The sequence below is a fragment of the Ipomoea triloba genome, chromosome 1 (genome assembly GCF_003576645.1).
Source record: "Ipomoea triloba cultivar NCNSP0323 chromosome 1, ASM357664v1".
Classification (NCBI taxonomy): Eukaryota; Viridiplantae; Streptophyta; class Magnoliopsida; order Solanales; family Convolvulaceae; genus Ipomoea; species Ipomoea triloba.
Window position 1 is genome coordinate 34,863,913 of NC_044916.1, and position 25,880 is coordinate 34,889,792.

Here is a 25,880-nt window from a genome sequence, read left to right on the forward strand (position 1 = left end):
GGGGGGGGGGGGGGGGGGTCAGATCTTATGTATCCTTAGTTAAGGCATATTAAGAGGATGAAAATTCCAACCAAGTTAGTTGGAGAGTTATAAACTTGATAATTATGGTCATGTTTGATAACATAGTTAACTTATCCGTCAATTTTGAGTTATTTGACTATTATTAGATGTTTGACTTGGTTAAACAATTAATATGAGTATTTAGTTATTTAGCTTTTTGTAACAACTTATTACTTTAAAATGCTAAAATTTAAAAAGCTACTCAAAGCAGCTTTTTCGATAAGTTTTTTTGAAAAAGTCATTTTACATGTAATTAGCTATCAGCTAACAACTAATTTACCAAATAATTTTCTACAATCAGCTAATGTTATCAACTAATCAAACCCACTAACCCAATGAGCTAATAGTTGTTTACCAAACAACCCCTATAAAGTTTTAAGTTTTGACTTTTTGCATGATGAGCTATATATCTATTGTCTTTTTGTTTGTTTGAACCAATCAACTATTGACAACCTAAGATGATTTACCTCTTGTCATCCTTTTTTGGCTAAGGTCACAAGGCAGATTTCACTCAGTGCGCACCTTCATGACAGGACTTCAGACTTTCTCGTAAATCAAATGGTTCACAAGGTTTCACATATAGACTAATCTTATTTGTGCCGAGTAAGATCTCAGACAGTGACAAAACACTTCATTGTGATATAAGTTTTAAGGTATCCGCATTCTTCAGACGAGAACTCGGAGCTTTGGTTAAGCTATAAGAGACACGTGCAATCTCATTTACACCCCTATGGATTATATTAGAATTCAATTGATCTTATGTGTGAATGTCTCATGTGAAACATATCTCAAATATATAATACTAATTGTTAATAATTAAAATACAATACTTAGTTTATTACACAAATGGACACATAATATTCTTTAATATAATGACTCTTTGTTCTAGAATATATGTGGTTTATTTTCGAGTTATTGAATTATTTAATTTATATTTATCTTTATGGACCAATTGCTTCAACAATTGGCAGCAATGTTTTTTCTATTGTGTTACCTAAAAATATGCATGAATAGTATATGTATTTGACATTGATAAGTCATTGACGGTCTAAAATAAAAATAAAAATATATAATATAGTAATGAGACAAATTGTTAGGTATATCAAAGTAACCTAACTAGATCTGATCATAAATGAGTGATCATCATTTTGTAGCAGTTCCTTCTTCTTTTCTTTTTGGATTTTTTTTTTGTATTTAAGGGTTTATTATTATTATTATTATCTTAAATAATCGCGTTCATCACCCTTCCTCTGGTCAATTCGATCATAGCATTTTCACATTTATTGTTGACTGGAAAATTCATGCATATTAATCTATAAATATACAGATTTTTATATGATACTTTACTATATTGCGTAAAATTCCCATAGCCTTTTTTTTTTTTTCTAAATGAAATATTTTATTATCAATGCAAAAGCAATTTTATCCAATCAATTCGTGATTACATCAGTCTTTATATATATATAAAAAAAAACTATTTAACATAGAATAAAAAATACTCCGTATTTTATTGTGGTACTTCTAGCCAAGTTGGTCAAACAGTAATCACAAGGTTTCAAGTTCTATTCTTCATGTAATAACAGTTTGTTAATATTTTTAATTTAAATCAATCAGCTATTAATAATTAGTCGTATCTTTTATTAATTAGGGTTACATTACAGGTTTAAGATATTTTGGTGAAGAGAATGAGTAACTGGTGCGGATACAGACAGAGCAAATAAGTTTGTAAGCAACAAAAACGAAAAATGTGGATTCTTGGGTACATAGACACAGACACACAGTATGATTTCCATGAACCCCACTTGTTCCCCGCTAATATTCCTCTTTTTCATCAACTAGTGCATTGGAAAAGTCTCTCCAACGGCTACTTACAGCCCTTCAAACTGTTAAAAACTGAACTTAAATTGGAAAATAAGAAGAAAAAAGAGCAATATAATAACTCAGAATTGTTTTTAAAATACAAATATGAGAGTTTTGTGGGTTTGATAATATTTTTAGCACTATTTAAGTCAAATTAGTACAATGTTTCCAGCACTATTAATGATTTGAAGAAATTAACGTTGTTTAATTTATATTTATTATTATTATTTTAAAGAGAGAGTTAAGATTTACAAGTGTTTTATTGACGTAAAAGAGGATGTCAGGACGGGTGGTTAAATGAAGCTGGTAACGGAGGGGCGTGGGAAATGGGGTGTCCGACGTGGATTAAGTTAGGTACTTAGGCTTATCATCTGTCACTCATGTCTTATTTTAAACTGTGCGTGCGTTTTGGAGAGGGTCGGCCCACCTGTACGATTCCCGCAATTGGTTGCAATAGCGATCTGGGTGTTAAGTCGGGTAGGTATGCTTGACTAGTTCTTTCTAGGCCCAAAATTATGCCGCTTCTCGTATCCTCTTTACACTACTGTGTGAACCATACTATCAAATATAGTACTAAAAATATATTATTTTATATAATGTATATTTCGTACACAAATAATTTACTTTTAGTATATTAAAAATATAATTTTTTTGTTTGGACCATAATTTGTCTCTCTACACCCAATTAAACGGCTACCTCATATTCTCCGCTCCTTTATGGATGCCGTGGGTCTCCGTCTACTTGGTTAACGGAGCGGAGATATAGATATGTAACGCCAGTTCCGTCACGAACACATTTAAATATATACATTATTTTTAAATAATTCGATCGATGAGAGAGAAAGAGGAAATTTTAAGGCCCAGCTTCAAATATAGTTGGGCTCAATAAAGTGGGTTGGCCCGTATTAATTGAAAAGGCCTTATTTTAAAGAAAACAGCGTGGCTAGTGGGCTCAGGTTCCCGCGTCAGTCTTTTTAGTCATTTCTTTTATAATGCTCTATTAGATAAGTGGGGTTTATACTTTATAGTTTATACAAAGTTAATGTTAGAGTTATTTTGTCACGTTTAATCATAAATTTTGAAATTGGTAATCTGTGATCATTTAAAATTTGACTGGTTAAAATTTAATAATTGAAAGATTATGAGTGATTAACTTAAACCATAAAGTTAGTCCAGTGGCATCAAACCCTTCCCTTTATACGAGAGGTGGTGGGTTCGAGCCTCAGTAAGCTTCAATAGGTTGAGAAAATGGTTATGAATATTCAAAAAAAAAAAAAAACTTAAACCATAAATGGTAGTAGTTTAAAAGTGTGACATAGAGTTAAACCATTGATACCGCAAAATACGGAACTAAATACTGTATTATTGTCAAATCGGGTACAAAGGTAGAATACCCTAAAGAAAACCGAGCGGGCGAAGGAAACGTCGCGGTTATGAATATTCAAAAAAAAAAAAAAAACTTAAACCATAAATGGTAGTAGTTTAAAAGTGTGACATAGAGTTAAACCATTGATACCGCAAAATACGGAACTAAATACTGTATTATTGTCAAATCGGGTACAAAGGTAGAATACCCTAAAGAAAACCGAGCGGGCGAAGGAAACGTCGCGGTTATGAATATTCAAAAAAAAAAAAAAAACTTAAACCATAAATGGTAGTAGTTTAAAAGTGTGACATAGAGTTAAACCATTGATACCGCAAAATACGGAACTAAATACTGTATTATTGTCAAATTGGGTACAAAGGTAGAATACCCTAAAGAAAACCGAGCGGGCGAAGGAGCCTGACCATCATTTGTTCAAATGGTAGTAGTTTAAAAGTGTGACATAGAGTTAAACCATTGATACCGCAAAATACGGAACTAAATACTGTATTATTGTCAAATCGGGTACAAAGGTAGAATACCCTAAAGAAAACCGAGCGGGCGAAGGAAACGTCGCGGCCTGACCATCATTTGTTCCGTCCGTCAGTGTATCGATGAGCCTGACCATCATTTGTTCAAATGGTAGTAGTTTAAAAGTGTGACATAGAGTTAAACCATTGATACCGCAAAATACGGAACTAAATACTGTATTATTGTCAAATCGGGTACAAAGGTAGAATACCCTAAAGAAAACCGAGCGGGCGAAGGAAACGTCGCGGCCTGACCATCATTTGTTCCGTCCGTCAGTGTATCGATCAATGGATGAAATCCGCCTGCTCGACCAAGGTTTCTGTTGGCTCGGGCGTCCAATGGCATGTGCTCTTCCCCCTTATTCTCTGGAATCTTTGGAAAGGGAGGAATGAGTTGGTGTTCAACAGCAAAGTTGTGACGCCTCAAGATATTTTTTATCGCAGCATTCGTGAGTCGAAAGAGGTCGCGCATCTTCTTCTCCCCCGCAAAGGCGCTCCTTCAACTATCCAACAGTGGGTTCGGTGGTCTCCTCCGGACGATGACGTTATCAAAATTAATTCCGACGGGGCTATGAAAGCCCGCTCCCAGTTGGCGAGTGCGGGTGGTCTTTTGCGTAACCGCAGTGGCAACTGGATCGTGGGATATACTTGTAACATTGGCATCGCGAACAGCTTCTCAGCGGAGTTGTGGGGTCTTCGGGAAGGTCTTCTGATTGCAAAAAACCGAGGCTTCACTAAAATTGTTGCTGAGACGGATTCGGAGTCCATGGTGCAAGCTCTTTCCAAGGATCCTACGGAAACTGCTTCGATTCTCGTCAAAGACTGTAAATGTCTCCTGGGTTTGTTCCAAAGTGCTATTATCGTGCACATCTTTCGCGAAGGAAACCATTGTGCGAACTTTCTTGCCAATATGGGGCAAAACTCTCCTTGGGGTACTACTGTGTTAGAGCAACCTCCGGATGGTTTAAATAACCTTCTCTCACGCGATGCGGCGGGGGTAGCGTGTTGTAGGCGTCGTTAACTTTCTCCTGGGACCGCAGGGTCCCTCCTGTCTACCAAAAAAAAAATAAAAAAATTAAATGTGACAAAATCACCATGCTCGGAGGATTTAGATGGTATTAACTTTTTATACATATACTATACAATTATCGGGTCCCGACGAGTGGTGTTCAGTCGTCACCGTCATGGCGCCATCAAACCCCAAAATACATCTCCACCGCCTCATCTATTTCTTCTTCCTCTATCGAAAATCTTGGAATTAGGGGTTTGCAATTCATCCTTCCCGGCCCCCGAAACAGAAATAAAATGAAGAAATTGAAATCCGAAACGTTTACTCTATTTCTGGTGAATCTAGCTGGGATCATGGAGCGGGCGGACGAGTCTTTACTGCCCGGAGTTTACAAAGAAGTCGGAGAGGCCCTTCACACTGATCCAACCGGCCTGGGATCGCTCACCCTTTTCCGATCCATAGTTCAGTCCCTTTGCTACCCGCTCGCCGCTTACCTTTCCCTCCGCCACAATCGGGCCCATGTAATAGCCTACGGGGCCTTTCTCTGGGCTGCCGCCACTTTCCTCGTTGCTTTCTCCTCCACCTACTTTCAGGTCTTCACCCTTTCCCCTCTCCTTTCTTTAGGTTTTAGTAACTGTTGAGCGTTCAATGTGGTTTCTGTAGTATGAAGCCTCATTTTGTGCTCGAAATGCCAAAATTTAATGGATTGGATTAGTCGAGTATTTCGTTTTTTAAATTTGCAATTCATTTTTAACGTCTTGTGAAAGATTAGTCAGAGGAAAAGTTTCAGATATGATAATCAATGTGCTGGGACTTTAATACTTTATCAATAAAAATTTCCAAAATTCTCAAACTTTAGTTGTGTAAAAGACTTGATAAATTCAACAGGCGTGAAGAGTGAAAGAATTGATGAAATGCTGGATATTTATATTGGCATTGGATGAATTTAGAACCCATACTGATTGCTGAATCTAATTCTTATTCAAATCTAACCATTATCTGAATTCTAAGAGCAATTCAAGAAAAGAGTATATAGATGAAAATCAGAAATGCTTCTTTTTGTTGCTGGAATTCTGAAGTTACATAATTTTTTGGTTGATAAGTTGGCAGCATCGAGAGCTTTGAATGGTATTGGACTTGCCATAGTTGCTCCTGCTATTCAGTCCCTTGTAGCTGACTCAACCGATAATAGCAACCGTGGAATGGCGTTTGGATGGCTACAGCTTACTAGCAACATTGGCTCAGTTGTTGGGGGACTACTTTCCTTGTTAGTAGCTCCCATGACATTCAAGGGAATTCCTGGTTGGAGATTCTCTTTTCATCTTGTAGGAGTAATCAGTGTTATAGTTGGTATTCTAGTTCGCCTGTTTGCAAAGGATCCTCACTATCCTGATGGTAATATAAAAGAACGTTGTAAAATTCCTGGAAAATCCTTCTGGTCAGAGGCTGAAGACCTCGTCCAAGAAGCGAAATCGGTCATCAAAATACAGTCCTTCCAGATAATTGTAGCTCAGGGCATTACTGGTTCATTTCCCTGGTCAGCTTTGTCCTTTGCTCCAATGTGGTTAGAGCTCTCTGGCTTTTCACATGGGAATACTGCTGTTCTTATAGGCATGTTTGTGATTGCTAGTTCTGCCGGGGGACTTTTTGGAGGCAGCATGGGAGACCTACTATCCCAGCGGCTTCCAAATTATGGAAGAATCTTTTTGGCGCAAATAAGCACAGCATCAGCTATCCCACTGGCGGCAATTCTTTTGCTGGCTTTGCCTGATGACCCATCATCTATTTTGCTGCATGCTTTATTGTTATTCGTTACTGGGTTTTTCATATCGTGGAATGCTCCAGCCACAAACAAGTAAATATCTATATGCCTTATTTTCTCTGCTCCAAGTGTTCACTATTGTTTTATCAATATCAGATTCTAAAGGTTCCAATTACTTATAGACACATGCAGTGGGATTATCTGCTATGCATTTAGAAAACCTTTAGTCAGTTTTTATTTTATTTTATCTTGCATTTAACTATTTGCGTATATGTTTTGATCGTTGGTTTGACTCTGTTATACTAAGTTGCCAACAGCCCAATTTTTGCAGAGATTGTGCCCGAGAAGTCCCGAACAAGCATCTATGCTCTGGATCGATCATTTGAATCCATATTTTCTTCTTTTGCTCCCCCTGCAGTTGGGTTGCTTGCTCAGAAGGTATATGGCTACAAACCTGTTCCCCAGGGTGCTGACGTTATTTCTACCGATAGAGAGAATGCTTCATCTTTAGCCAAGGCACTGTTCACTGTAATAGGAACTCCAATGGCACTATGTTGCTTTATATACTCTTTCCTCTATTGCACCTATCCAAGGGATAGGAACCGGGCTCTTATGGAAGCTCGGGTAGAATCAGAGATGCAACTCATAGAGTTAGAGAATTCTGCTTTGAGAAGACAGTATGCACAAGGCCAACCATCTGAAACAGAAGACATTCATCCTGATGATAGAACTGTCATTGACGTGGAATATGGTGAAGAAGAACTCGATTTTGATGAAAGTGATGAGCAGATGTTAATCTACAGGAACCCAGGATTCTCAAATTTCGCATATTAGTAGCCGTTACTAATGGCTTTACATACTTCTCTGAAGATCACAACTTAAACTAAATTTTTTTTTTTTGCATGATTGGATTGCAATATAGACCAATATACCTTTGATTAGATTGAAGTATCTTCCTCAGTGGGAGGGAAATGTAGAGCAGTATTTTGAAAGATTTTTGTGTACATAGTTTCTTGGTTTCAGCTGTTTCCAGCATCCTTTATACTTTTTCTTTTGGATGAATGAAGAAAATTTCACAACCCTTTCGAGTTTGAGTAAATCTCACCTTATGTTCTTAATCTGAAAAGGACTATAAGGAAATAGATTAGTCTAAGTTACCCATAGTTGATTGGCTCAGATCAATGAAACAAATATTCAGATTCTTAACTTTGTGGTTGCAAGTGTGAATATCTTACCATTTTAGTTGGGTTAATTATGTGATCATATTAGTATTTAGAACTTGGGACATAATAGTTGCAGTGTGGTGTAAGGCTGCAACATTTTTATAGTCCTTACAAGGTTATATACCTTTCGTTTTAAACGATATCAACAAGCCCGTCTAGCTCAGTTGGTAGAGCGCAAGGCTCTTAACCTTGTGGTCGTGGGTTCGAGCCCCACGGTGGGCGATTTTGGATTTACTCTCTTGGTGTTGCGTCCTTTCCCTAGTTTTAAGGAAAATTGATTTATACTCTCTTAGACTTTTTTCCCCCTAGTTTTAAGGAAAATTGTGTAAAAAAAAGAAGACTTTTTTCCCCCTAGTTTTAAGGAAAATTGATTTATACTTTTAGAATTTTTTTTTGATATAAAGATATCATTGAAATGAACCTATCAACTATTGTCTTTTGAGATCATGGATTAGATTTGTTGAGAATAAAAAATTATTTTTCTTTGTTTTAGAATTTTAACCTCTGTTAGATATCATTGAAATGAACCCATCAATTAATCAATTCTTGTCCTTTGAGACCATGGATTAGATTTACTGAGAATAAACAATCCTTTTCTTTTTTATAATTATTTTAGTTAAATCATCATCAATTTGAAATGATCTCATTAGTCAAGTCTTTTAACTGTTTGTGTACTGCTTTTTAAATGAATCATCCGTTAGGTGTGAATGTCTATTCAATTCAAGCTAGTCACTTGGGTTCAACATGCTAGATTATTCATTAATGACAACGTGTGTGTCAGTCCAAGGCATTATTAGTGGTTAAGATATACTAATTAACTTTTTAAATCAATTATTAGCATAAATTATCCATCGCACAAATGTTTTCAAAACAAAGAGAATAACTAAGTGAGTGAAATATGATTCTCGTATCGTCAATTCTTGTCAATACTTTATTGATCAACCTCTTATATATTAATTTGTTTATTATAGACTCTCGAAATTCTAAACATAAATTTTGTATGAAATCATATCAAATAAATCCTATACTAACAAAGAAAAGGTTAAATTTCTCTAGGGATTAATTGGGCGGCGAGATTTGAGGTGGTAATGAGGGTGGTGATAATGTAGTTTAGTACACAAATCTTGAAAAGGGTAAAGGACTTTAATGTGTAAAGCTGCTTTTAAGGAATCTTGTGGGATTACTTTGTTCGTTGGGTGTGTTTCAAGTTATGGTTGCAGTGCATAGTGCAGTGGCTTGGCAGGTTTTTCGAATCATTATAACCCACATGCCTGTCTTGGGCTCCATAGCTCCATTCTCTCTTCTTCCCTCCCAAGTCCCACCTTTTACTTACTTTTTTTTTTTAATAAAATGTTTAAATTAGTTACCAAGTTACATGTAAATGTATAGAGTCCTAATAAATTCAATTTAAAAAATACAATTAAGTTCATATTTAAAATTATGCAATTCAACTAAATTGGACTGATTATTCAGGTTATCAATAATGTGGTGATCATTCTATTAAAATTATTATTTTAAATTTATTTTAATAATTTTAAATAACATAAAATTAAAAAAAAAAAATTAGAAACCCCCTCTCTTCCTAATATTAGCCTCCGGCTGTTACGAAGAATATTCTTCGTCTTCAGCAGGGAGACAAAGAAAACGTTTCCATGTCGGAAGAGCTTATTTTGTGTCCATATAACAGAGTTATATGATTAATTGTACTTTTAGATATAATTTGGTGATTAGTTTAATTTTTTTAATAACTTAATTTTTTTAGAATTATATATTAAATTCTATGAATCTCGCACAAAAAAAAAAAAAAAAACCCCAATATTTTCAATGTTTATGACAGGATTGAAACACACCCATTGAAAGTATGCCTTGGGCTTCTCATCCACCTTTTACTTCTTTATTTGATGTAACCTAAGAATAGCTTGAAAACCCAGCCAAACCTTAAAACAATGTTGCCGACTTAGTCACTCCATTTCTGCGGTTGCGTGGTTTAAGAGTGTTTAACATATCTACTTTAGAAATACCTTGTAGTCCAGTGTCATCAAACCCTTCCCTTTATACGGGAGGTGGTGGAGTCAATACTGACTCTTGTGCTTCAATAGGTTGAGAAAGTAATTATGAACAGATACTGTATTGTAATAGAGTTAGTAGTATTCAAAAAAAAATTAAAATTATCAATTAATACATGGACAAATAGAATTAGATGAATAAACAATAATATGAGAGTTATGATTGGTATTGTAAATGGGGTTATAAGGATGGGAATGTGTGATCATTATAGTTATTATCGGTATTACAAAGATGATACAATTAACTGATTCTTCATACCTCTTACGCGTCTTGAATCATTCTAGAGTTTGGGCCTTTGGACTCTATAAATTGGAGATTGAGCTTCTAAAGTAGTTGACGAAGTGTGGACTCTATAAATTGGAGATTGAGCTTCTAAAGTAGTTGACGAAGTGTGGATATTGATCTATTGTGAATAGAGTTAACACATTGACTAATTGATCATTATAGGTATTATCAGTATTACAAAGATAATGAAGTTAACTAATGTTTCATACCTCTTAAAATGATGATGATGATACACACACGCTAAAGTAATATGCGGCTTGAATCATGTTAGAGTTTGGGCCTTTGAACTCTATAGATTGGAGATTGAGCTTCTAAAGTTGACGGAATGTGGAGATTGATCTAACAAAATGACTAATTGGGAAGCTGATTGGACAACTTGCGAACTACCTCAGGACTCTTAGGCATTGGTTTTTAGGGCTTAAGATTAATATAACTAAGATGAGGAATCTAATGTATCCCAAAAAAAAAAAGCTAGATATTTAGTCTCCAAAATGAGTAGTTGAGTGTGGTAGAGCATGGTTTTTATACCTGGAATGATCACAAGTTTAATTCTTACCAACACATTTTCAATTGAGTCTATTTGGTATTGTATTAATGAAGATAAGGTTTATGATTTGATAGTATATCTTATATCACATCACTTAAGCTATCAAAGCATGTCCATTTGTCGAGTTTTTGTGGACTCATAAATAAAATAATAGAGGATAGTGATTGTCAACCGGTAACTACTCATGTACTACGGGCACCTTGCGTGTTGTGAATTTTTTTTTTCCATCTACCAAAAGCTCCAAAATAGCAAATGAACTCCTCTCTTTTCTTCTGTTACCTTCACTCCTCTTTCTTCCAGTAACCCCAAAAAAAAAAAAAAACTCTTGGAAAGCCTCCATTAGAAATTTAGAATTGCATTGAGCAATAGGTTGGTCTACCATATTGAGGTAGGTAAGGATTATAGTTTGAGTTGAAAGCTTGGGCTGCTGGATCCATACTTCTCAAAAGTGATTTATTTATGGAACTGGTGCAACATTTTTATTATTATGTTTTTTTTTTTTTTTATAAATGGAATGGAACAGTTTGCACCAATGACTAACGGGGAAAAGTAACGGATAGAATCCCAACCATAACAGCTAGCCAGAGCCCAAAGGTATTTGAACGGTTCTATTTCAAAATAATGGGTATAAAACGCGTAGCATGGCGAGACAATTATTACGCCAAAAAAGTCAACTAATACAGCATCCAACCAAAAACAGGGACCAATATTACTGTAACGGTTGAACTAATACCCTGATTTGGCGTTAACTTTTCATTTACACTTGCTTCCAAATTAAATATGGAATTGATAATTAGGTGATCTCAATTTTATCAGATTAATTTTAAATTGATAGGATTTGTTCATTGATTTATTGTAAAGGTAAATTATGAATTGCGCAATTAATTTACTGATCAGACCTTAGTCTTTATGTATACACAAGGGATCTAATCCACACATTTCAAGACCCTTTTTCTATTCATGTTTTCAATGAAATTTGAACTCCAACTCCTACACTGTCGCCTTCTGTCTGTGATTTCAAATAAGGCAATGAACCACTATGCTAAATTCAGATCAATTTTTTTACCAGTTCTCTCAACTAGTCAACTAACAACCATACATTGAGACTAATTTTATTCTTGTGGATCAAAACATAAACTCAAGACTTCTGATTAAATTGAAAGAGACCCACACTTTCTCATCTAAATTAGATAACTACTAGTATAGTATAGAAAGAAAAGAAAAGAATATAGTAAGATAATACTTGCAGTAGCAGTAATAGTTGTTCGAAAGTCAAACTTTTATAAGGTTACAGAAACTGGAAGCAAGCAGAGGGAGAGGATTACTTTATGGTCACATGAAGCATAACATCACATGATTGCCGTATCGTGTCATGTAAACCTCCGTTACATTTTCGTTACTCTTACCTTTCTTGACGTTAACGCCCCTCAACACCTTTTCTGTTTATTTCTTTGTTGGGAGGGGCAACATAGGAAAAAGGAACACTGGTGCCCACCTGCCGTCTACACGTGCCTGCCAAGCTGTGGCACATGCCATCCGGAAAATTAAAAATAAAAATAAGAAAAGTGATGAGTGAGATGGAAGGCGAAGGCGGAAATAAAATTCAAAAAATAAAAATTTATTATTATGCTCTCTCTCTACCGTCTACCACTGTCCCCACACCCACTATGGACATTGTAGGGGTAACGTCGACGTTTCTAAAACCCATATATACCCTTCACTCTCTCACTCTATACTCTATCTATGGTATACGTAGCTCCCAAGTCCCAACAAACAAAGAGAGAGAAAGAAAGAGAGAGAAGAAGAAATCGCAGAGAGAATTCCATTGCAGTGGAATAGTGTAGTAGTGGGGTACTGTGAGGAGTAGTAGATTCCAAGAAATCTGTCAACAAGGAAGAAATTCTTCGCGAGGTCATCGTGGTCATTTCATTCTCGCCTCCGAGATTCCAACGCAGAGAGGAAGAAGAAGAATAGAAATCTGTGGAGTGAGTTTGGATTTTGATTGGAGCATTCGCGAGACAGGAATATGGAGAGGAGCACTCCGGTGAGGAAGTCACACACTTCGACGGCAGATCTGCTTACCTGGTCGGAGAATCCGCCGGAATTTTCCCCTGCTTCCGCCTCTGCACCTCGTTCCTCCGCCCGCTCCCACCAGGTCTTTCCTCAAAATCCACACTTTTTTATTTTTCATTTTTTTAATTTTTTTGGAAAGTGTATTATTGGTTGATTGATATAATAAGAAAAATTTACAGTTTGATTTATTTTTATTTTTTATGACATGAAATTGCAGCCGTCAGATGGGATCCAGAAAGTGGTGTTCGGAGGTCAAGTGACGGATGATGAGGTCGAGAGCTTGAATAAAAGGTCAAAGATATATCTGACTCCTCTCTTAACATCACGCCCTTTAGATTAGTGTCATTTTTATTATTCTCCGTGAAAACATTATGGTATATGTTTTTTTGAATTGTTTCATTCTTATGATTTTTGTGAGTTGTCCAAATTTCAAATACATAATTTGTCTGAGACTAATTAATGCTGAAATGGCAGAACCGAGGGGTAGGAGGGTTTGGGGAGGGGGGAGGGGGGATTGTTGCAGAACGGACATTACGGAGGATTTGTTTTCTTGTTATTCTTTGGCTGCTTTCTTCACGGTTTTGTCAACAATGTTTGTCTTTTGCTCCATTGTTTATATTTTTCAAATGTTCAAGAACTCTAATATTTTGCCTCATTTTTTTTTAATATTTTTTTCTTTTAAATTTAGCTTTCCAACAACAAGTCACCGTAAGTTTACCTTGTTTGGGGTAATCAGTTAATGGAAAGTGTACTGACTACGGAGTATTTTTGTTTCCTTCCCCTCTAATCATTTGATCATTCTGTTGCCCCATTCTAATGCAAAATGTAACAATGATTAATTGATTTGTTTATGCTTAAATGTGTTTTCCCCTCTCCTTTCAACTGGTTTCTATACAGGGATGCATTCATACCATGAAATTCTTGAGCCATGCATTACTCCATTCAGTTGCCCTGCCAAATCTTTTGTTTTTTAAAGTCAATTTTGTATCTCAATTAGTATTGAGCTAGCCTAGCTGCTATATAGGGATACACTTACCCTTGCTGCCATCTATGTTCAACTCCTATATTTATGTTAGTTGAAATTACTATTTGTATTTGATTTTCTTCCAAGTATATGCTGCATAACCTGCATTGTAATGGACCTGCCATATAGATCTGATCTTGTCACCATCCATGGCATGCAGCATAAGATGGGTGTATCAATGACTTGCTAGATTATGTGTTGTGCTCAATTACTTTTCGTTTGTATTGTTTCCCTCGTTTAGGATACAAGAATTGAGTTACTGCCTACATTAGAATAGTGACTGAATAACATCTTCCCACCTCCGAAATAGTTGCTTTGTGAGATGTGCTGATGCAGTTAGGTTTGGCAATGTCTCAGGAAACCATGTTCAGGTTATAAGTTAAAAGAGATGACAGGTAGTGGAATTTTTGCATCGACCGGTGAAGATGACATGCTAGAATCTGAGAATGCAAATGCTACTCCAAGCAACAAAACTGGACTGCGAATGTATCAGGTACATTAGTACATATCACAGCATTTGGTATTTGATGAATTATGAGGGTGATGGTTAGCACCACTCAAATCATTTAAACATTTCACTATGTCCCACAGCAAGCTGTTGCTAGCATGAGCCAAATTTCATTTGGTGAAGATGAAGCTGTTTCACCGAAGAAGCCAACTTCACTGCCTGAAGTGGCAAAGCAGCGGGAGCTAAGTGGAACTCTAGAAAGTGAGGCAGATGCGATGTTGAAGAAGCAGCTTTCTGATGCAAAATGCAAAGAGCTTAGTGGCCATGACATCTTTGCCCCTCCACCTGAAATCAAGCCTCGACCATTAACTGCACGGGCATTGGCATTAAGAGAAAGCATTACCATTGGAGAGCCTGCTCCCAATCACGTATGTATACTACCCTAAGCTTTATCATGAATTGTGTAGTTCGTATGTGGGAAATTGGTATAATTCTGACTAACCTATTTTAATAGGCCTGACCATTGCAACATGCTAAATTTATGAATGTTGAGGATAATAGTCCTGACCGAGTGGTCTGAGAAATTCCACTCTATCTGTATTTTCCTATGCTTTTGATTCTTTTGAAATTTAGCCCTTTATACTTTCTCAAACTAGAGTCACAGTTGGTAACTGTTGAACTTGAGTTTGCATATATTCATGCTATGCTTGGGATTTTGTGATTCATTTAGGTTCATATCCCCTTCAATTAGTACATTTCATTACGCCCTTTGTTCATCTTTTGCAGGATCCTGAAGCCAGTGAAGAAGTTGTCAAGACAGCAAAGAAAATTCCCAACCAGAAGCTTGCAGAGCTGTCTGGAAATGACATTTTCAAGGGAGATACTCCCCCAGCACTGGCAGAGAAGCACCTAAGCTCTGCAAAGCTGCGAGAAATGAGTGGCAGTAACATCTTTGCGGATGGAAAAGTAGAATCTCGGGACTTCTATGGTGGTGTCCGCAAGCCTCCTGGTGGCGAGAGCAGTATTGCGTTGGTGTAACTTGTTAGGTCTAACTCAAATCGGTTCATATCATCATTCACCATTTGTGTTTCCTTCTCTTATTTGTAGCAGGGGTCGTTTTTCCTGTGATGTGACCATGTGTTTTTTAATGGATTTGTTGTGTGTTAGGCTTCATTAACAAGTCAACCAGAGCTATGAACCATTTAGCTAATTGGGTTGTATTGTTCATAAATCTATGTTTTGGTTGTTCGTGTGTATGAAGATGTCTGTGCACTGGATTTAATTTACACTCAAAATGCTTCTTGGTTTTGATTTTTCTGAACTGCCAACAACCCAGGTTGTCAGTCTGGTTGTCTTGAAATACAATTGCTATATTGTTTATGAGAGTTTGCAGGCGTGTTATTTATTAGATGTCTTTTGGGTGAAACCTACCTTATGGTCCCGACCGGTAGAAGACTGTATAAGGTAAATTAACTTAAGTTGTTTATAGTTGAACAACTCAAACTAAAAAGGCGACTCTATCAAAAATCAAATTTGAAACTTGCCTTGATTGAAATTGCTCGTGTATATCGCTCATGTATATAGTTAACTATATGTACACAATCTAAATTGGGGCTTGAAATATTAGTCTTAAATGCATTAAGAAGTGGTTCAAAGGATTATGGAGACCAGGAAAAGACAAGCAATTCTGTAATAATTAACACGATATTACACGTAAATCCAAGTTCTCGCCGCCACAACTCACAAGGATATGCAAGTCCTTGAAAGATAAAACAACACTGAAAACACACAAAAGCAACATGGAGAGGACAAAGTAGAATTCTTTAAAAGCCCTATAGCAGATATCTGAGTCTCTCCTTATTATTATGTATCGACATGGTTTATCTCATCTTCAAATGTCGCCCTGGCCAAGCAAAGCCAAGAGCATGTCTTCATAGTCGCCATGGGTGTCTTTAGCAATGGCGCGGTCTAGAGGGATGCTATTCACTTTCTGGAACTCCTCTGCAATGACCTTCAAATCAACCTCAGCTCTTGTTGCAACAACTCTTGTCAGGTCGCTTTCGTCTGTGCCCCTCTTGTTGATTGCACCGCGAAGTACCTCAACAAAGTACTTCTCAGGGTAGAGAAGAGATTGGATAGTAGCTCTTAGTATTGCAAGGAATTCATCCTTTTCATCAGCTTCCAAATCCTACAAATACCAGATGAATTCATTAACAGTAGAGTAAATTGAACTGCAAACAACATAGAGCAGAGATGAGGTCTGTACCTTGAGAATATCTTGTCCATATTCATCTCTATAGCAATTCAAGGTTGCATTGATCTGGGATTTGCTCCTTGTGGCCAGAATTCTAATCACATCATCATCAGCATAGCACTTGTCTGAGATCTTCTCATGCAGGAGTTTAGCCTCATGCTTAGCAAGAGTCATGTTCACCTCATCACCACCGTAGCGATATGAGGTCACCAGAAGTAACAAAAGCTGGAAAACGAGTAAATGTGGAATGTCAATACTCTAATACCAGTGACTTCAGAGAAGTCCATATTCTCACTTGGTTAAGGTCACATATACATATATATAAATATATACAGACAAGATATTGTGTCCACTGTCCACATAGTACAAGTACAAGAAGCAACATAGTTTTATAAACTCAGGTTCAAGTATGCATTTCAAGAGAAGAGGTAATAAGGAATATCAATATTGGTATACCTTGCGGAAGTCCCCAGTTGTGTGCTGTGCAACATCCTCTTCAAGGGATTTCTTATAACGAGCATGATAAGCTTCTCTGACAACAATCAATTCCTTGGGTGACCTTGTGCAGGCAATCTCCACAAGCACTTGATTGCTCGCTGTCCACTTCTTAGTTGCTTCATTGGCCAAATATGCATCACGTTCTGGAGGGTCCAGTGTCCAGAGCACTACAATTTTCTGTCATAATTTAAGAAAAGAAATCAGTAGCTCTCGTGAAGTCATTTTGCAGTAACCACATTCAACATTTCAATCCTTGTTCTCAAACCTCAAAATCATGTGAGAGTTCCCTATCTAACTCCTTGAGGATGTCTTCACCATAGGTGTCAGCATAAGCCTGTCGAATCGACTTGCGCTGAGCAGCATTTCTATGAGCCAAAATTGATATGATCAACTTCTCATTTGTCCCCCATCCTGAAACAAATAATGAATTCCATCAAGACAAGAGAATCAATAATCCTGTAATATCCAAAGAACAAAAAAAGCAGGTAGTTTGCAAATTTCAAATCTAAAGTGAAGAAGGATCCAAAAAAATCAAAGATCAAGCTAAATCAATCTGAAAGCTAGTGATATCGCACTACAGTGAGTGTTTGCAGGGAAGCACGTATCTACTACATATGTGGTAATTGGTATGCTTATTTCCACTTTGCCTACTTACGATACTAAATTTTTTCTGAGCATTAGAATAAGTCATCAATTTCCAACACTAATTCCCGAAAGAGATGAAAATCACACGAATATATGGGAAATCGAGAGATCCTGTTTATCAGGAAACTAGATCAGAGTTAATCAGAAAGAAGATTTTGATGGATCAAGTTTGATAAGTACTTATCACAATCATCCTGCAGAAATAAGCTCCAAAAAGAAAAAATCACCAAAATGAACACCATAATCCAAAAAAACCGTAAGTATATACCGAAAACTTTTCAGAGAATATGCACTTAGTACACATCAACAAGATCATCTAGTCAACAAAGTAAAAAAACAAGTATACTTAGCCCGTTCAAAGATCAAAACAACTAGAAATCAAATCCACCATCCATGCAAGCATGCGCTTCCTAGATCAAAGCAGTACAGATAAAAACAAAAACACGACAGCGATGGAGAAATGATCGGAAGAGAGGAGGACCTTTGAAGGCAGTACGGAGTTGTTCACAGTCGTCGGAAACCGGAGGGACACATGCCGGAATACTGAGAGTTGACATCGCCGCTGATTGATTGCCGCGTCACGAAAACGACAGTAGATGTGGAGACTGGAGGCAGAGTAGTGCGATCCGATATGCCAACTCGTTGCCTTTTTAAGCTTAAAAAATTTTTAAAATAAAATAAAAATATTTGTTTAAAAACATTCTTGATTGAGGTGTTGTACAATTATACCCTACAATTTTTTTTATTTTTTTTTATGTTAACTTTTATTGTATTTGGTATAATTGTAAAATTTTCCATATAACTATTACATAGAATAAAATAAAATATTCTTACTTAAATTTTTAAATTTAAAAAACTAAATATATTTTTTAAAAAATGCAACCGTTTATATACTTCCATCAATAAATTTAGTTTTGGTAAGAAGCAGAGAGTATCAGTCTTTAAAAATATTATTATATTATTGTTGTTACCAGTGAATCAACAACCTTCTGGAGGTGTCTTTCATCGATACGTGGTACGTCCAGAAATGGTGACTGGTGAGTTTATATTACAAAAAATCAGGGACGGCAGTGTTAATACATAACGCCTATAATTATGCCTATTTAAGAAATAATCAATTAATGTTAATGATAGTGTCCCCACCTTCGTCAGATCCAAGAATTCTGATCTCAAAAAGAAAAAATTTATCGGATTTGATAGACAACTGTCCTCTTACTTCTTTTACAGGCACCATAATTGTCTATTTTATTTTTTATTTTTTTCCGGAGTTGACTGTTTTGCTACTGTCGGTGAAAATGGGTTAGTATTTTTAATCAAGTTTTTATTAAATTACGTAATTAACCTTTTTTATATTTTTTTAATAGAAATGACTGAATATGTTTAATGATATTGGAGGTGAGAAAAATCATGGTGCAATGGTGCATGCAAATTAAAGCGTGGGGATAACTTTGAGCCAACATCATAATTCATAATAATTACAAAGTTGATTGTGCTGGGTAAAGTTTAAAGTTTATTTGTTTGTTTTGTTTATTTGTTTGTTTTTTTAAATACATTTTGTTTTTTAATTTATTGCAAAGTAATTCAAGAATTCTAAAATTTCTATTTAAGAGTTGTTGGAAGAAATAAATCGTGAATTACCCAAGCAACCTCCAAACCAGTCATTGATTATGCGTATAAAGGATCTATCAATGTTAATAACCTTTGTAAGGTATATGGTTTGAATTCTATTAATAATATATAGTTAAAAATGAGATATATGAATTTGACTTTGTTGTATAAATATTAATATACAAGTATTTAAGAACATATAAATCATTTAATGTATATTCGCGATCAAACAAGGACTCTATTTGATCTATTATATTTTTCATTTTCCTAATTTTTGCCTTCTTGTGATGTCACATCTCCTTGTTGAGTTAAAGTAAACAATTCAACTGCTGTGTGAGAGCAACCTCTTCCTAATTGAGCAAAGGTCTAGCCTCGTTTCTGTATTTAATTGAGTTATTTACCTCCCCAATTGCTTTTGGAAGAAGAAGAAAAGTCAGATGGCTGAAATTTTTTGTTTATTACTTGACCTCATTTTTTTAAAGACATTAGAACTTTGCCTGCCATTATCTTTTTTTTGTTCGACAATTTGCTCACCACTCCACTTTACCTTGTGGTATGCTTCTCTCTTCCCATTTCTCCTTCTTTCTTTCTCTATGGTGGTTCAGAATTTCATCGAGAAGAAGAAGCAGAAGCTTTTGGACGAAATGGCTGCTATCGTTCAAAGACTTAAAGGGATTGGGGCCGTAGCTGCTGTTTCTTTAGTCAGACTCAAAGAAACACCGCATCTCTACTCGCAGATCTTTCTCAGGTTTGGGGCAGTTTCCGATCTCAATTCCTTCTCTTTCCTTAATTAAAAATGGGCTTTGATTTGTTTTGTTTAAATTAGTTATCTTGCTTAGTTTGCAAAATGCTATCTTTGTTTTTGTCCTTATTTTATCAAACTGGAATCTCTGAATTTGCTGTTTATTGTTTGATTCTAATGCATTTAGTTGTTTGTGGTTGGTGTAGAGAGGAAAGTCAAGGTTTTTTTGGTTAGCTCTGAAAGAAAATTTAGCTGTGATCTAAGCAGTAATGGGAGAAGAACACAACAGTTAATTGCTAATGCAGCAGTGATTTTTTATTTTTTATTTTTTATTTTTTAATAAGCCAATGTGGTAAGTGGTTATGCATGATTAGATAATCTAGAGATTTTGTATGTTTAGTTTATATATACTTGCAATTCACGAAATCTCATTTGAATTCTGATCCTTTTCTGAGGAACAAGTTTCCGTAGTCAATCTTTCTTTTTCCTAGTCTTTCTCTTTAGGTCGGTTTTTTTTTTCTTCATGTTTTTGAGTTTATAAACATTTTTTTTAGTTTTCATTGGTATGGTGATCTTTAAAGGTCACTAAATGAATATTCATATATTCAGGTAATTTAAACAAGATCGAGAGCGGGAATAGTTAATGGCTTATCTCATTATTGAAACAACCAGTTATGCTTAAGATTACACTTATTGGAAGTAGCTCTAAAGAGTGTCTTTGTTTTTGGATTCAGAATGATAGAACAATTCCGTATCCACTTTCTGCCATCATTGGTGCATAGAACATCTGATCCACCTTGGTATCTACATCTGTTCTCTTCGCAAATCAGCTTTTTATTCTTGGCCTGGTTTCTGCGTAGGCCTTTCTTGTGGCATACCTGATTGTCTTCTCAAACTTGCAGGTCTTCTTCTTCTCTCTATACCTCATAACTCTGGCCTCCCTGTCCATTTGAGTAAGCTGTGGAGGCATCTGAATTAGAGGACCTGAGAAGAGGTCAATTGTCCCTTTTGTGGGTCTTCAGGTCTTGAGTGGGAGATTGAGGCATCACTCAAGGTAGACTGGAACAACACCAACATCCATGGAAGAAAAGGAAACCTCGTCACCCAAAATCAAAATATACCTGTCAGGTTTTCTTGGCATGAACTAAACTCAACAATTTCCAAGTAAGATTGTAAGAATCCACAACCTCTACTGATCTTATTAGTTTATTTTAAAAGTCTAAAAGTTAAACTCTTGGGTTTTCACATTAGGAGTTTAGACTTGGCGGCTGTGCTGTTGGGTATCATTTTGGTTCCCACTTGGCTGATACAGTTCTAATACTAATCAACTATTGTGTTAGCACCTGAGAATGATGAGGAACTTGGGGAGTATAGCCTACAGGTTCTTATTTTTGAATTTGTGTCCTTCATAATTTGTTACCAATTCATCAAGCATCCTTCTTTATAAGGTGATTATTATAGACATGGATTTGAAATGCTTGTTTTTTGCAGGCACTTCGAGAGTTTCTTTCTTGCTAAGGTGCCACAAGGATATTGTGTTCAGATTTTGCATCTTACTCTAGAATTTCTCAGTTATGATCCCAATTTCACTGATAATATGGAAGAAGATACTGATGATGAAATTCAGGAGGATGAGTAAGACATTTCTTATTAATTAATTGGAGCTTGGTAAGCCCTGATATTGTTAGTTATACTTGATAGTTTATGCTGAATGTATGATCGATCCTTCATTGAATTGTAGTGAGAATGCTTATGAGTACACAAATGATGGGTTGGTTATTCTCGGCTTTGACTGATTTCTATAATGGGTTATAGTTATCCGCAGATGGACGGACATGTTCAATACATTATTCATTGCGTTGCTGCAGATGGGCAAACCGAAAATGTTACAAAGGTACGTCTCTGCTTTCAGTCTCTTAACTTTCTCCAGAGCCTCAACCAGTATAATTTTTATTTTATCATATAACAATTATTCAAATTTAAGAAATATTATCATTTATACACATTAATTTATCATCATCATCATTGGGAATGGCGTTTCGTGCAGAGCGTGTTCCCACGACTAGTAATTACTCCTTATTATACATAAAAGTTGACAACTTCACTTTCCATCTTCCAAAAGGCTGAATCTCCAATCCCCAAGAGGGCGTTTGGTTCAGATAATCTCAAATTACCTAGGTAATGTTATATTATCTTGTTTGGTAACCAAACTATGAGATTACCTGGTAATGTTATATTACCTCAAAGCTGGTGTGGCGGTAATATTTCAAGGTAATGTGATTACCTCTATTTTCTTAGGTAATCTAAGATTACTTTGAAATATTCCAACTTTACCCTTGTAAACTAACCATTATATAATAATAATAATAATAATAATAATAATAATATTATTATTATTATTATTTTTTGAGAGTATTATTATTATTATTATTAACAACAACAACAATCCACCGAAAAGTGGAATTGAACAGGTAGTAGTAGTAGTAGTGGTAGTAGTAGTAGTAGTAGCAGTATTATTATTATTATTATTATTATTATTATTATTATGTTAAATTATGAGCCATTGAAAAAAAAAAGAGCCTTACAAATTAACCAAAACATTTTTAAAAGTAAAGTATTTTTACACCTTTAAGGGCATTTATGTAATTGTTACAGTATCACCTAAAATATAACCTCCAACCAAACAAGTTAATATTACATTCCTACAACTTTAACCAAACACATAAGGTATAATCTTACATTCCCTTAATCTCACATTACCTCCCCGGAGGTAATCCTATTACCTAAGATAATCTAAGATTTTGTGAACCAAACGGCAATCGCACTGCAACACGACATAGTATGCGGAAGAAAGATAAATCACGGTAACGTAGTGGCTCAGCATACAAAACACATTTTTGATTCATTGTGGTGCTATTGCTAACATCTCAGCGATTATCTGCATTGTCGGCCTCGTTTTTGGATTTGAAAGAAGACAAGATCGGGCCATTTTAGCAATGAGAACCAAAGCTTCCTCCACTGCTTCATTTTCAGGATGTGGAAGCCGTGGATCCAACAACTCCTGGAGTTCGATGGTTGCAGGGGAAGGAGATGTGAGAAGATCGATGTAGTCACCAGGATGTTTTCCCTTAATGATTTCTAATGTTAATACTCCGAAACTATATACATCGCATTTTTCAGTCACCTTCATAGTGAAAGCAAATTCTGCAAGATTACATACAATTCTTAACAATCAGATCATGTATGTCAATCACTCCAATCAGACCAGTCCATTCGATTTCGGACTAGGCCTATGAGACTGTCAAATTAATTAGTTTTTTTTTTGTCAGATTTAAAAGTTTTGGCTTTAATCGTAAAATTTTGGACTGTCGAATTAATTAGTTTATTTTTTTTGTCAAATTTAAAAGTTTTGGCTTTAATCGTAAAATTTCGGACTTTCGAACACAGGTGTAATTATAATATAAAAATTACTAAAGATGTGTTTGAATATAAATTCCTTGTATATTCTGTTCCATATCACTTGTGAAACAAAGAATAACCTTAAGTGACTCGAGCTATTGAGCTAGCACACTAAATTGTAACTAGCATGTTTGGGCCATCGGTATTATTGATTTTACCTTATCAAATTGATGTTTTATTGAAACAATTTTTTTTTCTATTCTTACCCTAAAATTTTTCAGACTTATTAAGTTGTCCCATTATTTCAGACTAAGATTGACATCCGACAGAAAGCACAACATTTGCAATCGATATCTTGTATGGATAAAAATGGAAAATTTACCTGGTGCAATATATCCGCAGGTGCCTGCAAGCGCGCTAACATTAGAGGAGTCTCGCCTGAGTAGTTTAGCAGTGCCAAAATCCGAGATGCGAGCTTCAAAATCAGCATCAAGGAGAATGTTGCTGCTCGATATGTCTCGATGAACAATGGGAGGTGAGCAATCATGGTGCATGTAAGACAAGCCCTGAGCGATGCCTCTAACGATATTCACCCTCGTCATCCAGTTCAGCTTCTTAGCGTCCTCTTCTCTGCTCAGCATATTTGACAAAGAACCCCTTTCAAGGTACTCGTAAACCAAGAATGCATGCTTCACATTTGAGCAGAAGCCATGGAGTTTGACAATGTTTCTATGCCTGATCGTTGTGAGAGCTGTTATTTCGTTGAAGAAGCCATTCTGATCAGCGATCTCAGCTGATGAATGAAGTCTCTTTACAGCTACTGTCTCGGCTGATGGGATCTTCGCCTTGTAAACAGTCCCGAACCCTCCTTCCCCAATGCGGTACATCTCATGGAACTCCTTGGTGGCTTTCAAGATGTCCAAATACAATGCCTTTCCATGGAATGAGGATATGGAGAAGAGATCACTGTTTTCATCATTGTTGTCACCATCGCCCCGCCTCAACGAATTGCATTGCTCTTCATCTGGACCTCTATCTCCTTTCCCACCACAAGTGAAAAGAACCACCGCGAACACAGAAACTAGTACCAGAGCTCCCACTATAGGCAATACAATGCTGAGAATCTGTTTTTTGTGGCCACTTTTTTTCTCCACAGAGGACATTTCTGTAGGTGTTGATGAGCAAGGTGGAAGGTCTTTATTATCTCCACATAAACCTTTGTTTCCCTTCAGAAATGCTTGCTTGAAACCCATGGTGTCAGGAATAGGGCCAGTCAGCTGATTATAGGATAAATCAACATTCACCAAATCAACAAGACTATTAAACAAATGTGGGATTTCTCCACTGAGAGAATTGTTACTCAGGTCCAGCGTTGTAAGATGTGATATCTTACTTAGCTCAACTGGTAAATGCTGGCTGAAGTTGTTGTGGCTCAAGTCCAATTCATGCATATACTCATAGTCTCCTATGAATGAGGGTATTGGTCCACTAAATTGGTTCTTGGACAAATCAAGGACATTCAATTTCTTAAGAGAGGCTAACTCTTGGGGTAGTTGACCGGAAAGATTGTTGTCCCCCAAGTATAAAGAAAGAAGAGATGATAGACTCCCAAGTTCTGCAGGGATCTCCCCACCCAATTTATTTGAAGAGAGATTGAGTATTCCTAGTTGAGTCAAATTTTGAAACTCAGGAGGGATTCTACCTGTGAGATTGTTTTCAGCCATTTGCAGGTTTGTCAAGTTTCTGGAGATTCCCCAGTTCTTGGAGATTTCACCGTGAAACTGGTTTTGACTGAGCCACATAAACTGCAAATCAGGGTATATGCCAAAGGATTCAGAGAGTTTTCCAGTGAACATATTGCCATCAAACCGGACACGCTTTAAGCTTCTGCAGTCTCTTAAGCTGGGTGGAATTGGCCCCGAGAGGTTATTGTTGTTCACCGTGAAATTTTGAAGTGCCAACCCTTTACAAATACCGTCTGGCAAATGGCCTGAGAATTGGTTATCATCCATTTCCAGTACGGTCAAGTTTTCCAGTTTGCCAAGTTCACGAGGAATGGAACCAGAAAGATTGTTGGCACGAAGAAACAAGATTTCTAAGTTCCTCAAACGCCCTATGGAAGTTGGGATTGAACCACTAAACATATTCTGACTCAGTTGCAGATCAGTGATGCTCTTTAGGTTCCCTAACTCTTCAGGTATTGAACCACTAAGTTGGTTACCATAGAGGTGAAGAAGTAACAAATTCTCTAGGCCACCTAGTGAAGCAGGGATTTGACCACTAAGATTATTCGACCATAAACTGAGATAGGAGAGTGACTTTAGCTTTCCTAGTTCACGGGGAATATGACCACTCAAATTGTTAGAGAAAATGTATAGTTGTTGCAATTTTGAGAGGTTTCCTAGCTCGGGGGGAATTGAGCCGGTTAGTTGGTTTGTGTCTATGTAAAGCACAGTGAGATTGGAGAGTTTTCCCAGCTCGGG

The 25,880-nt window shown here is 36.3% G+C and overlaps 5 protein-coding genes, 1 long non-coding RNA gene and 1 other non-coding gene across 14 annotated transcripts; 4 read left to right on the forward strand and 3 right to left on the reverse strand.

Annotated features, from left to right (window-relative positions):
- The first annotated feature begins 4,979 nt into the window (after positions 1–4,979).
- LOC116002127 lies at positions 4,980–7,663 on the forward strand. 2 transcript variants are annotated; one of them, XM_031242168.1, is made up of 3 exons: positions 4,980–5,415; positions 5,926–6,677; positions 6,902–7,663. In XM_031242168.1, exons 1-3 carry the CDS (start codon positions 5,119–5,121, stop codon positions 7,416–7,418), a joined length of 1,566 nt encoding a protein of 521 aa, XP_031098028.1. In that variant the 5' UTR covers positions 4,980–5,118; the 3' UTR covers positions 7,419–7,663. The 2 variants fall into 2 exon arrangements, with proteins under 2 accessions (XP_031098028.1, XP_031098037.1); XM_031242177.1 differs by having other exon boundaries at positions 5,311–5,415; positions 5,933–6,677.
- A 293-nt stretch (positions 7,664–7,956) lies between these two features.
- On the forward strand, positions 7,957–8,029 carry TRNAK-CUU. Its single transcript has one exon. It is a non-coding gene; the product is annotated as a tRNA-Lys (tRNA).
- Positions 8,030–12,444: 4,415 nt separating this feature from the next.
- Positions 12,445–15,579, forward strand: LOC115997047. Its single transcript, XM_031236504.1, has 5 exons — positions 12,445–12,861; positions 12,997–13,070; positions 14,161–14,296; positions 14,395–14,679; positions 15,038–15,579. The coding sequence occupies exons 1-5, from the start codon at positions 12,733–12,735 to the stop codon at positions 15,287–15,289; spliced, it is 876 nt and encodes a 291-aa protein (XP_031092364.1). The 5' UTR covers positions 12,445–12,732; the 3' UTR covers positions 15,290–15,579.
- Positions 15,580–15,907: 328 nt separating this feature from the next.
- On the reverse strand, positions 15,908–18,287 carry LOC116033989 (annexin D1-like). The gene is made up of 5 exons (XM_031276550.1): positions 18,130–18,287; positions 17,269–17,414; positions 16,962–17,180; positions 16,518–16,730; positions 15,908–16,439 (listed from the first exon to the last, which is right to left on the reverse strand). Exons 1-5 carry the CDS (start codon positions 18,203–18,205, stop codon positions 16,143–16,145), a joined length of 951 nt encoding a protein of 316 aa, XP_031132410.1. The 5' UTR covers positions 18,206–18,287; the 3' UTR covers positions 15,908–16,142.
- Positions 18,288–19,704: 1,417 nt separating this feature from the next.
- On the forward strand, positions 19,705–23,859 carry LOC116026704. 7 transcript variants are annotated; one of them, XR_004099882.1, is made up of 7 exons: positions 19,711–20,004; positions 20,733–20,798; positions 20,901–21,170; positions 21,250–21,379; positions 21,490–21,666; positions 21,740–21,892; positions 22,930–23,335. It is a non-coding gene; the product is annotated as an uncharacterized LOC116026704 (long non-coding RNA). The 7 variants fall into 7 exon arrangements; XR_004099884.1 differs by having other exon boundaries at positions 19,713–20,004; positions 21,490–21,633; XR_004099885.1 differs by having other exon boundaries at positions 19,705–20,004; positions 20,901–21,162; positions 21,490–21,892.
- LOC116026688 (MDIS1-interacting receptor like kinase 2-like) lies at positions 22,580–24,368 on the reverse strand. Its single transcript, XM_031268048.1, has 2 exons — positions 23,780–24,368; positions 22,580–23,202 (listed from the first exon to the last, which is right to left on the reverse strand). The coding sequence occupies exons 1-2, from the start codon at positions 24,282–24,284 to the stop codon at positions 22,901–22,903; spliced, it is 807 nt and encodes a 268-aa protein (XP_031123908.1). The 5' UTR covers positions 24,285–24,368; the 3' UTR covers positions 22,580–22,900.
- LOC116013031 (MDIS1-interacting receptor like kinase 2-like) lies at positions 24,286–25,541 on the reverse strand. Its single transcript, XM_031252694.1, has 2 exons — positions 24,386–25,541; positions 24,286–24,329 (listed from the first exon to the last, which is right to left on the reverse strand). The coding sequence occupies exons 1-2, from the start codon at positions 25,539–25,541 to the stop codon at positions 24,286–24,288; spliced, it is 1,200 nt and encodes a 399-aa protein (XP_031108554.1).
- Positions 25,542–25,880: the final 339 nt, after the last annotated feature.

What these genes read in the sequence shown, in the direction of transcription:
- LOC116033989 (XM_031276550.1), bottom strand. Translation starts at nt 18,205, where the DNA reads ATGTCAACTCTCAGTATTCCGGCATGTGTCCCTCCGGTTTCCGACGAC. An exon ending in ACTCCGTACTGCCTTCAAAG is followed by an intron (nt 17,415 to 18,129) that starts GTCCTCCTCTCT and finishes TATTTGTTTCAG; the next exon opens with GATGGGGGACAAATGAGAAG. An exon ending in CAACTGGGGACTTCCGCAAG is followed by an intron (nt 16,731 to 16,961) that starts GTATACCAATAT and finishes CTCGTTTTCCAG; the next exon opens with CTTTTGTTACTTCTGGTGAC.
- LOC116002127 (XM_031242168.1), top strand. Translation starts at nt 5,119, where the DNA reads ATGAAGAAATTGAAATCCGAAACGTTTACTCTATTTCTGGTGAATCTA. An exon ending in TCTCCTCCACCTACTTTCAG is followed by an intron (nt 5,416 to 5,925) that starts GTCTTCACCCTT and finishes TTGGTTGATAAG; the next exon opens with TTGGCAGCATCGAGAGCTTT. An exon ending in AATGCTCCAGCCACAAACAA is followed by an intron (nt 6,678 to 6,901) that starts GTAAATATCTAT and finishes AGTTGCCAACAG; the next exon opens with CCCAATTTTTGCAGAGATTG.
- LOC116013031 (XM_031252694.1), bottom strand. Translation starts at nt 25,541, where the DNA reads ATGTTTAGTGGTTCAATCCCAACTTCCATAGGGCGTTTGAGGAACTTA. An exon ending in TTCGTTGAGGCGGGGCGATG is followed by an intron (nt 24,330 to 24,385) that starts GTGACAACAATG and finishes TTCCATGGAAAG; the next exon opens with GCATTGTATTTGGACATCTT.
- LOC116026688 (XM_031268048.1), bottom strand. Translation starts at nt 24,284, where the DNA reads ATGTACCGCATTGGGGAAGGAGGGTTCGGGACTGTTTACAAGGCGAAG. An exon ending in CTGCGGATATATTGCACCAG is followed by an intron (nt 23,203 to 23,779) that starts GTAAATTTTCCA and finishes GTAATCTTGCAG; the next exon opens with AATTTGCTTTCACTATGAAG.
- LOC115997047 (XM_031236504.1), top strand. Translation starts at nt 12,733, where the DNA reads ATGGAGAGGAGCACTCCGGTGAGGAAGTCACACACTTCGACGGCAGAT. An exon ending in CCTCCGCCCGCTCCCACCAG is followed by an intron (nt 12,862 to 12,996) that starts GTCTTTCCTCAA and finishes ATGAAATTGCAG; the next exon opens with CCGTCAGATGGGATCCAGAA. An exon ending in GTCGAGAGCTTGAATAAAAG is followed by an intron (nt 13,071 to 14,160) that starts GTCAAAGATATA and finishes GCAATGTCTCAG; the next exon opens with GAAACCATGTTCAGGTTATA.